Below are 16,569 nucleotides of genomic sequence, written 5' to 3'. Positions count from 1 at the left end.
GACAAAATTTTGTGTAACAAAAATTGCATTAAAATAGTTATGGTTCTGTAAGGGATGCAGGCTACTTTCTTCACCCCCCCATTTCCTCAAAAAGGAGCTATTAGAACTTTATTGTTAGAGGCCTTGATGAATATGCTTTAATTTCTTGCTAACTTCCTCATAGTTCTACAGTACTTTTTTACCTATATTTCGATTTACAATCTTGGCTTTTTTAATGCTTGCCTGATTGAAAAAGGTTTGTGTTTTTAGGTCTGCATGCTGCAAAAATGGATGCAAGCTGTCAGCATTGTTTTTCATGGATCTGATTTTGTAGGATCAGACTCTCTTATTTAATTTCCTTATACCTCGTCACAAAGTAAATAGTTGGACAGAGCAGATCCAAAGTAGATGTGACAGTCTAGGTGGTGAGAAGGATGTACAGAGTTTGAGGGACTAATTGCAAGCAATAAAAGACGATAAGGAAAAACTTTTATTAGAAAGTGCCTGTATTCTTCAGGGTGTTTTAATAATCTGTGTTGTTGTAGAACTCTGAGCTAATATCAAACTGATAAACACCCTTTTTTGCTCAGTGGCACAGAGTGTGCCATCTAGCACGCTGTGCTGACTTGGTGGAAGTTAGAGGCACCTTAGCTGAGGATAAGATTTCTTTGGTGTATATAACTGTCACTCTAACCTGTGCTCTTTGGACAGTAATAACAGTGCATCCAGGAATGATATTTCAAGTGTTAATTATTTTTGGAATCTAAAATGGATTAGGGTAAGTACTTAATTCTCTGAGTTGATTCTTATGCTTAACAGAAGCCTGCCATATTTTATGTCGTTTGCAATAATTCTTCCTTTTATTGTCTATTATCTATGAGTTACATGTCTGCTTAGTAATCTGCAAATCTAGAGGTAATGTCAACATAAATTTTAGGTATTCTGTATCTTAGTTTTTTTGAATATTACAAATAAGAGTGAGTGCCCCTGGGAAGCAGATTCTTAACAAGGATGTAATAATTTGCCAGATGAACTGAGATGAAGACAAAACAAATTATTAGTTTAGTTTCTTGTTATATCTTTTTTTGTAACCCTGATTTTAGGCTGAGTATAGAGTTCCCAAATTGCTTGGAGGACAGTAATTTTGATAGTTGTTGGGTGAATCCTGCTGGATATTTCCAGTTTAGAAGTTTGAGCACTTTCTTAGGTGCGGTACTGTACTGTACAATGTGAATAAACAGAACTGTCATTTTAACAGACAAGGTTGGAACGAATTCTTTGGAAGGACAGATGGAAAACATATTTTGAATGTACAGGAACCGTATATACATTATTCATTGTAATTGGAGGACTGAAACACTAAAAATATGATTTTACAAGAAGACATAGTATTTTTTTAACTTGTTCGTCAGTACAAATGCATTTGGGAATCTGATAATTGTAATACAAGTCATAACAGATGCTGGGAAACTTTATTTTCATGTTATTGCAGTTGACTAAGACTTTCTTTTCATTTTGAAATGAACTCTTGCTCTGATTGTAAGGCCCACGGGGATACGTTTTTAGAGCAAACCCTTTACATTTATTCTTTTTGTGTGTTTGATTATAATGACTATTGAAAGTCGTTAGCATTTGAAAGTATTGAGGTTAGTCTGTGTGAATTCTGGACTTGTAGGTTAAAATGAAGCCCAAGATCTGTTTCAATTCTCATGATTTCTCCTGCTTAACATTTTTTACTGCAAGCTGTTGACTGCAGGAGATGTTTGCTTTCATCTGTGTGACCTTTGCCTCATTGTTTATGCCTGTGAGCTGTCCGAATGTATAATGTGATTTTAGAAGCATGTTTTAATTGTAGTAATTATAAATTATTTGGAAGTGCCTCTTAGCTTCTCATTTTAAGACTTTACCCTTGCTGCTTATGTAGTTTGAATCAATCCTGCTATGGAGGCATTAGAGGGGAAGTCTTTTAATACCATCTGTGTTTGGCCTGTTGCAATGTATATTTATGTGCTGGTGTCTCTAAGTGATCAGAAAGCAATCAGAATAAAGGCAGTAATTATTAAAAAACATAACCAGACTCTCTGGTCATGGAAATGTTGCTGGAATCCATTGTGATTCAGCAAGTTAAAATAATAAGCTGCTAGTGAGACACTTGTCCAGATTCCCAGAACTTTATCACAGATGTTACTGTATTGAGTTATAAGGCATCGAGCCATTGTCCTGCTACCCCTTAAGCACCTACGGATGCAGTGTCAGCTTCTGTAAGAAATAAACCATGAAAAATTGGCCATGAGAGGGAAGTTCTTTCTAAACAATACATACTTGAAGGCAACCATTCATATGTCTTCCAATATAAAGTAAAAAATAATTTACTGCTGATTTGATTGGTACTTTTCTGAATACAAGAAGTATCGTACTCAAAGATTTTAGGATTAGTTAGGATTTCTCATTTTCTGATGATGCTAGATGACTTCAAACACTAATGGGTAGCAGTCACTTGTTAATATTTTAAGCAATGTTTGTCATGTTTATCAGTCTCTTCTCAGTATAATGGCCAAAGAAAGCAATGATTTGCCTAACAAATAGCAGAAATTTTGAAAGAACTGAAATTTCTTCAAGATAGCTGAATTCTGACGTGTTTCTAATTAGGAGACTAATTAAATGTATTTGTGCAAGAATGATTTAATTTCTTTGTTTTTATTACGTTGAAATTATAGCGAATATTGCAGAGCAAAATAGTTGGCTCCAAAATGATTCGTAAAGGTCTTGGATTATAGGTGTTCAACAGGGATTGAGCTTTTTGGACCAATTTCTTTTGGTTATCTCAAATGAAGACCACAGGTTTACTGATACAGCTTCCCTGAGTAAACTTGGTTGGACTTGACCCCTTTTAAGCATCAGTGCGCCCTGCAATAGAATAAATCTCATAAATCTATAACTTAATTCTAGTGTTCAACTATATAATTAGGGCTTCTGGTTTTTGTTTTAAACCAATATTTACCACTAAAAGCCTGCTGAAGAAAAGCAGACTTTCTGTACTGGTAAATATTTGTTTATACTGAAAAACCTCCAAACATTTTTCTTGCCACTTGTGGCCTCAACACCTCTGGGCAGCTGCTGGTGCCACACCTTGTCAATGTCACTCTGCAAGCGGGAGGCAGCCTGAATACTTGGAAATAAAAAACTTAATTAAAAATACATGCAGGTTGCTGTAATACCCAATGTGCTGGAGCACTCACCTGGCTTCCAGGTGGCATGGCTGGACTCCTTCCAGTCCTCTGTGCCTGTGGGGCAAAGCTTACATGGAGGATGAAGAACTTTTGTTCCAGCACATCCTAGTGTGCAACCTGAAGTCTTTGGCAACTACATGTAGTTCTGCACCTCTCTGAATGTATTTGCCAATGGTTGTGGTGCTGTTCTTTTGGCATTGCATGGTGCTTGGAAATCTAGTTCTGGAGTGAAATAAGCTCACAAGATATTGGCACTGTGCCTCATATATGTGTTTCCTCTCTTTTGGTATGATGTGATTTGATGTAGGTGTGACTTCATGGAGCAGAAGAAAAACAGTAAAAAGGAAATAATCTCCAGGGCTTTGTAGTCCTTGTAGTCTCCATTTAGATATTCAAATTGTGTCATTTGGACAGCATCTCTTTAGAAGGCACAGCCTTAATCAGAATTCTGGTTTATCAGTTTTGGGGATAGACTTCTAGACCTTTGTAGTTTGTAGGGCAGAATTAGGACTTCATTCACTTTGGCCATGCCAGTGAAACCTGTGGTTAAAACTCTTGGTGAATACTGTTGTAGCCTCCCTTTCACTGGGGAGGCTCTCAGGCACATGTGATTCTGTTACCGACAGCTTAGCCAGTCTTCTTCTCTGTGATCCTTTCTCATATTATATGGTAGCGGGACACAAATGGTTTTGAAGCACCACGTGCCTCTCCTAAAATACATTAGATAAATACTTTCTTGCCATTTGATGGTAGTAGGTCATAAATAGAGAAAACAGAGGAAAAGGGGTACAATAAACAGTGTAGCAGCATTCATGATGTACTGTATGGAACAAGATTGTTTTGGAAGTGTTGTAAAATCGGCTGGTGAGACTAAGATGAAGCAGGTTTCCTGTGACCCAGCACCACTGTGCCAAGGTGACATGTTGAAGATCAGGAAGGGAAGACTGGATGTAATTATTTTCCTTTCTTCCCCTCATGTATCTATTTATTCATTGTTGTCTGCATAGCTCTTGGCTGTATCAGGCTGGCTGATACACTGCCCCAGATGCTGCAGGACCAGTCACAGCTGGCCTGTGGTGGCTTTCATGTATTTCACATCAGTATTGTCACTTTGTGCCCCATCACAGGAAGGTACCTTACTGTCCTACATCCTGAGGGGTCCTTCAAGGCTCATTGTTGCTGTGACTTAATTGCTTGGCAGGTTACAAACAGATTAATCCCACTCAGAACACAAGAGATGTTGTGGATTGTACTTTGTCTCTTTCTTTGTGCTCCAGGTAATCGTTTCCTTTTGTGGATTTGTTACGCAGTTGTCTACTCTTACGTGTGGTGGTGTCTTTCTGGAGAGTTTCTCATCTGTTTCTTAGTGTTTAATTGAACTTTTATTGACAGGGGTGTACTGTCTTCAGAAACTGGAGGCATAAAGGGTCGGGGGAAGAACAGCACCTGCAGAAAGTGTGTCTTGTTGGAGAAGAGTGCAGTAATTTTCAGTTTCCAGTGCAGGTTTCCTGACAGAATTGCTTCAAGGAGACAGAAGAAACTCTGGCTAGGCATAGCTGCACTTCCCTCAGCCTATTTAAGATTTATAAAAGTAGACTTCTCCCCTGTTGTTAGCCAGCACAGGACACATTTTTTGTTCAGTGGTGGTTCCACAAGTTGTTCACCAGATTCGATGTCATCTGGGTCTGTTTGCCTTGTCACTGGATAAGCTTCTGCTCTGTGTGCAGCTTCACACAGTGGTGTCAGAGCCTTTGGGGCTGTGCTGGGCTTGAGGATGCAGACTTGAAGTTAGCAGAGGGCTGCTCTCAGTTGACGTGGGAGCAAAGGGAGGATGTCTGGGCTAGAGCTTGGCAGGAACAGTCCATCTGTCAGCTTCACTTACAGTCATCCTTATCAAATAAGACTGCAGCTTCTGTTTCCCTGTATGCTTATTTTCCTTTCCTGTGGTGTGTTGCTCAGCATTGCTGCTCACTTAGGACAGTCTTTGTCATTCATCTTCCATCCTGCAAACTTAAGGTTTAGTGTACAAACTTCAATACATTTTGACAAGGGTGACTTTCAATATGTTCACGGACTGAGCAACTGTTCTAACCTGTGATTGTTAGAACAGTGTTACCCAATATGAAAGACCCCAAATATTTAGCTGTGTGGATAACTAGGAAAACTTCCTCTTGGTCGAAATGTGATAGACACTGGGTAATAGGAGGCCATCTCTACTTAAAAAAGACTTTAGGACCTTGAGATCTTTGAATGTGCACGTACAAAAATAGTAAGAAATGAATCATTAACTTCTTTGTGTTGCAATGAGATTGACTCCCATCTCATCCTTCTTCTTCACCTCCCTAATGAACCCTAAACATGAAGAGGATATACAGGCATGTCTGTCACTTTGGTCTTGCTCCCCAGACTCAGTAAATATTTTTGTAGAACGGAGCAATTGTGGCCTGGGTTGTTTCTGATTAACCATTGCAATGTGCTGGGAAATATATTTGTAGCTTTTTGATCTTACATTTCTCTTTTGATTGTTTTCTCATCCATTCTGACTTTCCCACCTGGTTGTACTTATTTAATATTTTAAAAAGGATTTCAGACCTACTGAACAGCCTCATTCATGCTAAGGCTGGTGTGCAGATAGAGGTGTGAGGACAACCATTTGGTTTTTCGTGACACTTGAGGAAAGTTGGGCTCTTCTTTGGAAGGTACCTTGGGATGTAAAATGTAGCCTGTTAAAATAAAACCTCTGCCTCCTGGTTTTGCTTACAGATCTTCACTGAAGTATGAAGGAGGTCTAGCTTTTATCTGGAAAAATATTTTCAGTGTTGACTTGCTGGAGAATCTGTTGTTTTCCTTTCTACTTCTCATTTTATGAAATGATTCATGACCATTATAGCCTCAGAAATACCAAATGAAAGCCACAGTTCTTTTGTCTACGGTCTTAATCATTTTCATCCTCTTTTTCAAGCTTCTCTCTCTCTCATGTTTTGCTGGAGGACATCAGAATATCCAGTGATGTTCAGCTGAGGTTTCAAACTAAAATTCGTTTCCTTTCAGGAACATTATTTTCCTGTCTCTTTTCTTCTTTGTTTTTCCCACTAATATTCCATCTTTTTCTCTTCCCTGTGTACAGAATAAATTAGTGTCTGCTAGGGACGAGTTGGACTAAAACAGTGGGATCTGTATCATTGGGGTTTTCCTGTTTCCTTATGATAGATGTGCAGGTAACTGGCCTTTTGAAAATACGGAGTCACTGTCCCAGCAAGGAGAGAGACAAAGGCTAGAATAGCGTGTAGTGAAGGGAGGAGGAGAAATACTGATAACTTACCTAGAATAAATCTTCAGTAGCCTAAGGGAGAGCACTTAATACACAAATTAATAGCATTGCTTAACACCTGAGGGCATTCTCTGACAGTATTGATGCAAGTGTCAGGTATAGGAGACTGCCTAGAGTATTGGGTGTCCTCCACAGTGGGGATGGTGGGTGACACCAGCACAGCCTGCAGCCTCCTGGGAAGCCTCAACGAGGGGCTGGCTGGCCTTGGGCTTGTCTGGCCAGTGTGCCCCACACCAGCCCTTGTGTTGCTGCTTAGCTTGGGCACGGGCTGGCAGAAATCCTGAGTTCCCTGTGTGCTTTCCTTTGGGAAACTGTTAGAGGTTTGCCTCCTCAATAACCATTAGTGGGTACATGGTGAGTGTGGGAAGTAGACCTGGAGGTGTGAAATGATCTCTCCCTGTTCCCGTTGCAAGTGACATCTGGACAGCTAAGCATTGCCTTAGCCCACAGTTACATCCATTTCCCATGGCACATTGTTTAGTGCTGCCAAATAGGAAAGAGTTCTTGGCCTCTGAATATATCTTTTTAGTTTGGTTGGGGTTTTTTGTGTGTGTTTGTTTTAAGAAAATACCTGATGGATCCTTCCTGTTTACCCGCTGCACTTGTCTGGCCTGGCAGATAGTTCCTTGTGGTGACATACTTGTACTTTACATGTCTTATACAGCCATGTAGATGGGTTTTGAGCTGGACCCATTGACATTCTCAAGTGGAACAATGAAAGGAATACATGCCAGAAATGCGTCTGTCCCTGGCTATGAATGAGAACAATGCCTGGCTGTCAGGTTAGATGAGCGTGTCCCTGCAAAAAACAGGGTTGGATTTTTAGAGCAAGTGTGGAAGAATTCTCTTAATGTCAAATGCTCTTGTTGGATTGCTGTATTTAGCTGTCACAGTGTGATGGAGGTTAGGGTTAGAAAAGTGTTCAGTGCTGCTGCAGGAAACTTGCATGTCATTTTGAACTCTTGACTTGCACGTAGGCCAGAGCCAAAGATACCCGTAGAGCTGCTCAGCGTGTTATTTTTTTAGTTGAACTGAGCCAGGATTCTGGGACAGCAGTATCCTTACTGTCAGAGTGAGAAATAGTTATCATATTAGGCTCTCTGCATGGCACAGGCTTGCTTATTGCAGTGTAAAAATGAGTTCATCAGATGCAATCCTTTGTATGTAAAAAATACATTTTGCTTAAAAGTGCCTGCTTATTCTTTATAGTATAATAGAAACTAAATTTTCTGTTTGTTCCAGAGTTTAGCATAGTTTTGTAGGTTTTCCTTTTATACGATTGAAACAAATAGTTTCAAGGGTTCTCTTAATGATCTTCACTGAATGGTTAAAAGGGGCACAGTGATAAAAACATCCCATGTTTATAATATTTAGCTAAACAACAGAAAATAAACCCCTGTTTAAACTATTTGAGATACCTGGAAATGAGCCTTATGCATGCTAAATGCAGACCTGTGTCTGTGTTTCTGGCTCTGTCCAATGCACAGTTAAGTTTTTCAGTCTGTGGGTGTATTTGCTGAGAGTGGTGAGTTCAGAGCACAGCCAGGCTTCTTCCTTGGGCCTTGATGCTCAGTGCTGTGTCAGGGTTGCTGCCTGTCATGTGCTGTAGCTGTTACTGCTGCATCCCACTAGGAACCAGATCTTCCCTTCCCAGTTCTGCTTTGCTCACTGCTCCTTGGAGGAGGGGGTAGGTGCCAGCGCAGTTAAAGGAGCTGCTTTAGATACTGACCTCTAATTTATGCATATTTGGCTTCTGTCATTTAAGTGAGGAGGGATCTTGGAAGGCCATGTCGTCCAACCTCTACTCCAGAGCATGGTGAACAGGCTGCTCATGGCTGTGTCCACTAAAGTTTGGATTCTCTCCAGTGGTGGAAGTTCTTGATTCTGTGGGAAAGCTGAGTAAAACTCCAGTGGAGTCAGCAGAGCAGAGCCACTCTGTGCCTTTAGTATTTATTCGGAGACACTGAGAGGTTTAGGTAGGTACATAAAGCTGGTTTACAGCAAATGGTATCAATCTGATTTTGTCTCTCTTGAAACCTACTAGTAAAAGCTATTCATCTTCACATTCTGGAGCCTTAACTACTATTTCTTATTACATTGGTTGGACTCAGACAAGCACATTTTTAAGACCAGCCTCCTGTTTGTCATTCTTTTTAAGTCCCCAGTGCAAGTGTGGAAGCATCACTCCAATTTTATGTAGAAATGATCAGTAAATAGTTCTGAGTACAGTTTTAGCAGCTACCAGAGTTACCCACATAAGAAGAAAAATAGGCAAAGGCTTCTCTAAAAATAACCATTGGCTGATGATATTGCTTTAAATTGTATTTTTCTGCCAGAAAACTGGGTCCCTACATTATGTTAAACATATGCTAACCACTGCAGCCAAATAGTTAATAGAAGCTTTTCATGAAACATTCTCTTGCAAGGAGGAATCCCTGTGTATTTTCCTAGGGAGAGGAAAATTGAGTTGAGGGAGCAATGAGAACCCCTTCCCAGTATCCCTGCATCTCAGCTCAGCTCTAAATGATGATCAGCTGTTTCTCTTGCTCTCTCAGCTGTTCTCTGCCCACTCTGTCTGGTCTCTGTCTAATTTATTTGAGACCCGTGCTTTGGGTTTGATTCAGCGCGGATTACGCCAGCGTTGGCCGGTGCATGGCAGTGCTGCTGACAAAATTTCTGCCTGAAGCCTCGCTCACAGCAGTGCCAGAAACCCTTCCTCCCATGGGAGTTGCTGATGGGCAATGCTTTCTTCCGGAGAGGGCTGCAATTTCCTCGAGGGGTCACAGGCAGGGCAGAGCGGAGATGTGCAGAATTCGCCCTCCCCCCCGGGTGGCTGCAGCACGGGGCTCCGGCCGTGCCTCTGCCGGGACCCCGAGGGGACAGTCCCAACGCCGGAGGTGTCCCTTCCATTCCCGGGCTGGCTGTTCGCTGCTGCCGGCTTCACACAGGGCTTTTGAACAGCTCCCTCACTTCCCTGGCTGTCACGTACCCTCGCTGCCTGGTTATAGCTGATAAGAAGACTCTGCCAAGCTTAGCGTGATTTGGTTCTCGTTATTTTACCTCCGTGTGGCCGCTCCGCCAATCCACCCGCAGTGCCTGGGTGATGGCTGCAGGTCGGGGGAGCCGGGCAGCCACGCGTCCCTGCTGAGACAGAGCTCTGGAAGCACGGGAGGGACAGACCCAGTCGGTCCTTTCCGTGGGTGACATCAGTATTGCCCCGTGGAGAAAGGGGACCTTTTATTTGAGCGTGTGTGACAGCCGGAGGCTGTGCTGCATCCCCGCGCTGGCCGGGGCAGGACCGCGCGCGTCCATCTCAAGGAGCCGGTGCTGCGGTTCTGCCCGGCCTCATTCCCCGCACGCTGGGAAAGGACAGACAAGGCTTTACTTCGTAATGAGGTGTAGGGCCCCTGTGGCTGTTTCTGAAGAAGAATATCTTCTAGTTAGGTGCACGCAGGTGCTGTCAATATCTATGCAAGCCTATCACTCTCAAGTGTTAGTTATCAGAATTTCCAGATGAACCTTTTTCTCTCTGCTGTTCCAAGATTTTTCTAGTTGATGACTCATGTCTAATGCCTTTTGATAATTCAACTCACTTTACTACTGAATTTCTACTTGTGTGTCATTAATCAAAGACCTAATATCTTGTTTACTTTGGACATCTTTGATGAAACTCTGGGCATCAGCCATCCAGTCTCTCAGCACCATACCATTACAGAAATCCTTTTATGCTTTAGAAGTTCATTAAGTGACTCTAAAAAAAAATGAAAGACTTGTCTTTTTTTTTTTTTTTTTCTAATTGCAATGGTAACAGCTTTGTTCTGAGAGTTTCTCTTCCTTCTCTGGGCTTTGGAGTGAAAGGAAGGTGCTGTAGGTGCTTTGAGGGTGTACAGACATGCTTTTGCTTATTTTTTTATTACAAATCAGATTTTATAACTGAACTCTGTTTGTAGTGCTGTTCAGGAAAACAGTTTTATGAGAATATAAAACACTTTATTCATAGCTTATAATATCAGCAGGAAAATACGCTCTATTTAACACAAAGTGGGTAACTGTTTAAAGTAAGTACAATGATAGAGCCTTTACAATTTGATTGATAGTTTCCATGATTTTACATGAGGCAAATTAATTATTATTGCCTCAAATACTTTATTTATTTATGGAGATTTATTGCTATAGTGTCTGATCACCTCATAAATACCAATGAATTTAAAACGAATTATTTTCAAAGTCACTTTTCAAATATGCGCAATTTAAGAACACTCCCTCTGTCTCAAAGAAGTAGCATTCAGACTTTAGTATGGGTTTCTTTTATAAGCTAGACAGCAACTTTCTGATGAAAAAGTGTTCCACTGGAAAATGCCCTTGTCAGGCTCAAACCGTTCCATGGAAGTACAGTTTGATGACTTTTTTCTTCTTGTTTTTCAAAGCTAAGCATGCTGCATCAGAGTTGGAGCCTCCTGGGTGTATGGCTTAGCCTACCCTGTGGACAGCTTCAAGGCTCTCAGGGTCTCTGACTTCATGGTTGCTGGCACATACAGGTTTTCCAGAGTCCCATTTTGGAAAAAGATTTTTAAAACCAGGTTTCTCTGTGACACAGAAATCTGCTCCTGACTCTTAACGTGGACCAGATGGTTCCTAAAGCCACGTACTTGCTGAGACTGAAGTTTGACAGAGTACATAAACATTGCTTTATGATCAGCCTTCTACAGATCCTCACCAACTGGAGTTGGAAATGGGTGGTTTATGCCTGTAGGTTGTAACAGGTAGCAACAAACCCATTCTATCTGTCTTAATAAGTTCCATTATTTCTTCTGAGTGGAGAGGGTGAAAAACAATCTCACTTGTCTGCTTGCCAGTCTTACTTGGCAGATGATTGTGGAGCAACATTTGGCATTGATGAACAGGGAACTCTAGGAAAAGTTACATGGTTATAGCCCTGCGGGGAAGTAGCTGACATTACTAAAACTGAATGCACTGGAATTAAATGAATAAGACTTTGAGTCTGTAACATCAGTTGCAGGAAGGGAAAAGGACCCTCCAACAAGTCCAGTTGTGTTGCTCACATTCACCTCAGTTACCACTTTGTAATTATCCAGAACCAGTTGGTAATGGTAGTGCTTGCTTTAATTTAGAGTAGTTTCTGGCCGTAGTTGGAAAGAATAGGTGTCACTGAAATTGGTGTAATCAGAATACTTGAAATTGCATTAGTAATGCATATCCCTAAATAAATACAGTATGTAACTTCTGTTAGTTAGAAAACGTGCATAAAGAAGTGTTTGCATGTATTGAGATTGTTTGTCCTAAGTTGCCTCACCATACGAAGTAACTGTTGTTTACTTAGACATTGCAATACTAGGAATGAAGAACTTTCTGAAAGACCAAGGACAAAATAGTAATAGGAAACCTTTCCTAAAACAGTAAACATTTAAATCTGTCTCTAATCTGTATACAATATTTTAATAAAGCAGTTCCTAGGAACTCACAATATTTATAGAGGTTGTAACATTTTCCTCTGCTAAGATTATTAAGCATAAAACAAAAGAAGGAACATGTTCTCATTTTTGAAGCTGTTCTTACTAGCTTTATTTGCATGGATAGATGCATTAAATAAATATTAAATAAATAAATAGGACAAGATTAAAAAAAATCTATTATCTGTGAGGGACATAGAATCATTTCAACTTCCCTATTTTTACCAATAAAATAATGATAGGAATAGTGTCATGTCCTGTCAGCTTTCATTGTAAACTCTAGTAATAAAGTTATTTGGCAGGGTAAATGTGGATGAGAGGAATGGGTTGGAAAGAAAAATTCCTGTGGATACATCATTTAGGGAGGGCAGTAGGCCCCTCATACTCATTTCATAGGACTGTGTCACTACATATACCCCCATCCTTGATTAGTTTTGGTAGTAAGGAATTTTTCCTAATGAAGAATTAACATATTTTGGCTCATTTATTTGGCTGATGTTCTTGTTGGCACATTTCACTCATACATACATAGTTTTGTTCATGGACAAAACAGGGAATAGTAATAGTGCTTTAGAATAAAGAAGAGAAAGCAACAGGAAGCTTAAAAATTACCACTCAAAGAGCACTAGATTTAATTTGTGCTTATTAATGATGCTGGATGGGATCCCTCATTTTGTATTTAAGTGTGAGTTTTGCTCAAAAAACCTGTGTGTTTACTTCTTCAGATATGGAGTGATGTGAGACAAAGTTTGCCCATTCTGTTCCTGTTGTTAAGATGCTACCAATTTGATTTTGTGCTTGTAGTGTAATCTTTAATTTGTATAAGTGTATGTTACCTGAAAACCCCAACAAATACAGGCTGAAAACATACAGCACTTCTAAATGTAATTATTGAAATGTGTATTGCAGTGATTTACTTTTTCTGTTTTATACCTCTACTTTTAAAACTTATTTCTGAGTAAAAATAAGAATTCATCCTTTTTTTTTTTCCCCAGACCAAATGTGTGTGGATCACGTTACAATGCCTACTGCTGCCCTGGATGGAAAACTTTACCTGGTGGAAACCAATGCATAGTCCGTAAGTTAATCTAGTTACATGTTTATCTTTGTCCTTCTATGTTTCAGGATGTTTTTAATTGTATACCAGAACAGAAATGTGTTTCTATATGTTTTCAATAGCAGCTGTACATGATTTCTTTACCATTTAAAATATATACAAAGCTAATATATGGAGTTTCTTGGGCTGCAACACAGCGATGTGATACCGGTATTTAACAAAAGATTAATCTCATCCACATGTTCTGTTTAAGTCTGTGGTAAAGGGTTCCAAGGGGTGTGCGAACTCTTGGGAGTGAGTGGAATATGTTAATCTGTTTAAGTTAATGGAAGGAGGCAACAGCATCAGGCCAGCAAGTACATTTTATCCGCTTCTTTGGACCATATCCCTGAAATACATACAGAGGGGTATAAATACATGCATACACTGTAGTGCTATGTATGCATATTCATATATAGTACAACAGCACACTAGAAATAACTCCTAAAGGCACTTGGCCCAAGGCTGATAAGACTCTTTCCAGAGATCCTGCAGCAGCGTGCTGTCAGATGGGAATTACTGCTCTTGCATGTGTGTGGTGCAGAAATAAAGGAAGCATTGTACTGCTGCCTCAGTGCCATCCTTCCTCCAAGGGTAGTCTGGTAAAATGGACAAGAGTTTCACTTTTCCAAGGAAATCTCCCCATATCTAGTGTAGCCTGTGGCATGTTCCCAGACCTTTTCATAGCAGATGGTGAAGGTCTGGGTCTTAACTGCCCCCTATAAAGATGCAGATAAACAGGAAGAACTGTTTTGGGATCTGTTGTACGCAGTTCAATGAGTTTGTGGGTGTTTATGTTATGGTACTGGATTTTCTATCAGGTGGTTTTTTATGTGTTTGAGGTTTTTGGGACATATTTTAAAGGCATTTGTGTTTTCTTAATAGCAATCTGCAGACATTCCTGTGGGGATGGATTTTGCTCTAGACCAAACATGTGCACATGCCCAAATGGTCAGATAGCCCCCTCCTGTGGTTCAAAATCAAGTAAGTATTTCTTCCGTGTCTCTGATATTGCTCTTTTTACTCTGTGAAGCTACTAAGGTATGTAAAATGGTTTGGTAGTCAGTATTTAAGACAAATAACTTCTGAGTCACCAGACGTACTTTTACCACAGGAAGGGAAGTGTAGCTTCCTATGATGAAACCGAAGAATGACTCAGAGACTGGCTATTGGAGACACTCTTTTTTTTCATTTGCCACTTTGTAACACTGATTCCAGTCTTCCTTGCTTTCTGGAAAATGCCTTATCTCTGTTCACTGATAGACATGCACATGTATACAGCAAAAAAAGTTGTAATGATAAGAGAGATGACTCTTGACAATTGGCTGACCTTGACATGCTTTGTAATTTTCTTCAGCTTTCAAGGGTTATAAAGCAGACACTATGCATGCTGTATGTTAATACCTAGGCCTACAAGCATTAGAGCATTTCCTTGCCAGGCTTGGTACATATCTTCTGAATCTAATACTCCTGACTTCCTTCAGGTGACACTTTCGTAGGTAGTAGAGGTACAGAGTTGCACAACGTTTTTAAGTGGAACAGCAGTTCATCAGAAAAACAAAGGTGCTTTGGAAATGAAATTTTTCAAAGAGATGACTTTTCCTAAAAATGTTTGTATTTCAGGTTTTCAAGGAAGGTTCTCCAGAGCCAGGGAAGAATAAGTAAAATTAAATACATTAAATGAACAGATAACTCAATGGCTAAATATGAGTTGAGTGTTTGATATAAAGTAGGATTTTGCACAGTTCATACCTGAGATGCCAACTGTAAAGTACTCTCTATTCTCATTTGAACATGGTGCTTGTCTCTTAGAATGTAGAAGATGTCAATTTTTTATGAAATGTGAAGTTTCTGGAAGGAATTTTGAGGGAGACTGGTTCCCACAAATGCCTATAAGTGTTTGAACAACATATTGACAGAAGTCAGTGGGGGATGCACTCCGCTGAGGTCTGTAATATTATGCACAGTGGTCATCCTTTTAGTTCTGAGTGTCTTTTGAGACTCAGTGTGTGGTCTGCTTTGCTTCTGTATTTTTTATCTTGCCTTTTTTTTTGCTGTCCTGGTTGATAAGAATTTCCCCACATAACTGACCATTTCAGTTTGTGGTTTTAGCATCCTTTTAATGCAATAACAGTGGAAAAACATTAACAACTGCAGAATGTAATGGAATGGCATGTACTAAAATGGTAAATATTGTTCTTTGCAGTTCAACCCATCTCATGCTCCTGTGATGTCTGTTAGGGAGAGGACAGCATGAGTAAGATCTGGAGCTATGGAGTTCCCAGAGAGTGCTGGAGGGAGGGAAGGGTGCAAAATGCTGCACAAATATTGTGGTGATGTGTTCCTGCCTGGGTTTGCAGCTACTGTTTTATCAGGTGCTTATGCCTTAGTCTTGTTAGCCAGTAAAGAAAGGTGTGACCTTCTCCCAGGTACCCTTCAGGGCACAGAAGGAGAGATATATCCCTGTATCTGTTACATGTTTTGGCACCTTTGTAAAAGGCAGGAACAAGTGGGCCTTAGTATTACCTCATTTTTTTCTTTGGCCACACTGAAGTCTTTTATGAGTCAAGACTTGAAAGAAAAATAGAGTATGAGTAAAGTTTCAGTTCTTCTTGTGGCTCTTTTTCTGAAATATTCTACCATTGATCTCCGTGGTTTTAGCCTTCATTGGAGTAGCACAGATAAATGGGTGCAGGGCTTTACTACAGTGTTTAATCAAGCAGCTTCTAAAGCCTATATGACTTAGCTAATTTGGTTGTTGACCATTACTTCTCCTAAGTATGAATTTGCTTAATCTATGCTGACATTATTTTCCTCACATTGCTGCATAGGTTTGCCTACTTTTAAGTGTTGATTCTCTGTATACAGTATAAGTATTAACACTTTACAGATAGACTTAGCAGTTGGCTTAAAATATATATGGTTTATATTGTGTTCAGTTTCTCCAGTAAGATACATTTTGTGTATGTGTTTACATCCCCTTTATTTATTAAAACATACTCATTCTCAAAGCAAAAGCATCTTTTAAGTTGTAGGGAGAAGAGACTCCACTGCTTCTGTGCAGTCTTGGGTAATATTTTTTATGATTTAGCACATCATTAGTACTTACAGAACATACTTTATGTAAGTCATTTGCTCTGTTGGCACTGTAGACAAAACCCATGAATATGTATTTACACAATAGACCACAATGACTTAGATCTGCAATTAGAAAACAAAGTAAACATAAAAAATACTGTTGGACATCAAATGGTTACTGTCTACTACCTTTGGTAACAGTCAATGTTTTGACAGAATATGCATTCATGAAACCTTGTTTTAATTATATGTTCTAAAAAATAAGAAAAAAATCTAATTAAAATAATTTAAAAATTGAATGTAAATGATACGTCTTTGTCACATGCAAAATAAAAATAGCAAATATGAGTGAAAATGCCATGATTTCTCAGAATTAAGTGTATA

At 39.8% G+C, this 16,569-nt stretch overlaps 1 protein-coding gene across 2 annotated transcripts in view; it reads left to right on the top strand.

The window, feature by feature from the left end:
* Positions 1 to 16,569, top strand: part of FBN1 (fibrillin 1) — a 145,159-nt gene that overhangs the window by 1,620 nt on the left and 126,970 nt on the right. For both annotated transcript variants that reach the window (XM_042039062.1, XM_042039063.1), the window contains 2 exons: positions 13,007 to 13,089; positions 13,993 to 14,091. In XM_042039062.1, the coding sequence (XP_041894996.1) occupies positions 13,007 to 13,089; positions 13,993 to 14,091 (182 nt within the window). The remainder of the gene's footprint in view (positions 1 to 13,006; positions 13,090 to 13,992; positions 14,092 to 16,569) is intronic.

Source organism: Corvus kubaryi, unplaced genomic scaffold (assembly GCF_017639235.1).
Source record: "Corvus kubaryi isolate FWS band 111438036 unplaced genomic scaffold, C.kubaryi_AGA036_p1.0 37394, whole genome shotgun sequence".
NCBI lineage: Eukaryota > Metazoa > Chordata > Aves > Passeriformes > Corvidae > Corvus > Corvus kubaryi.
The sequence above is the reverse complement of the archived record's forward strand: the minus strand, read 5'-3'. Positions and strand labels throughout refer to the sequence as shown.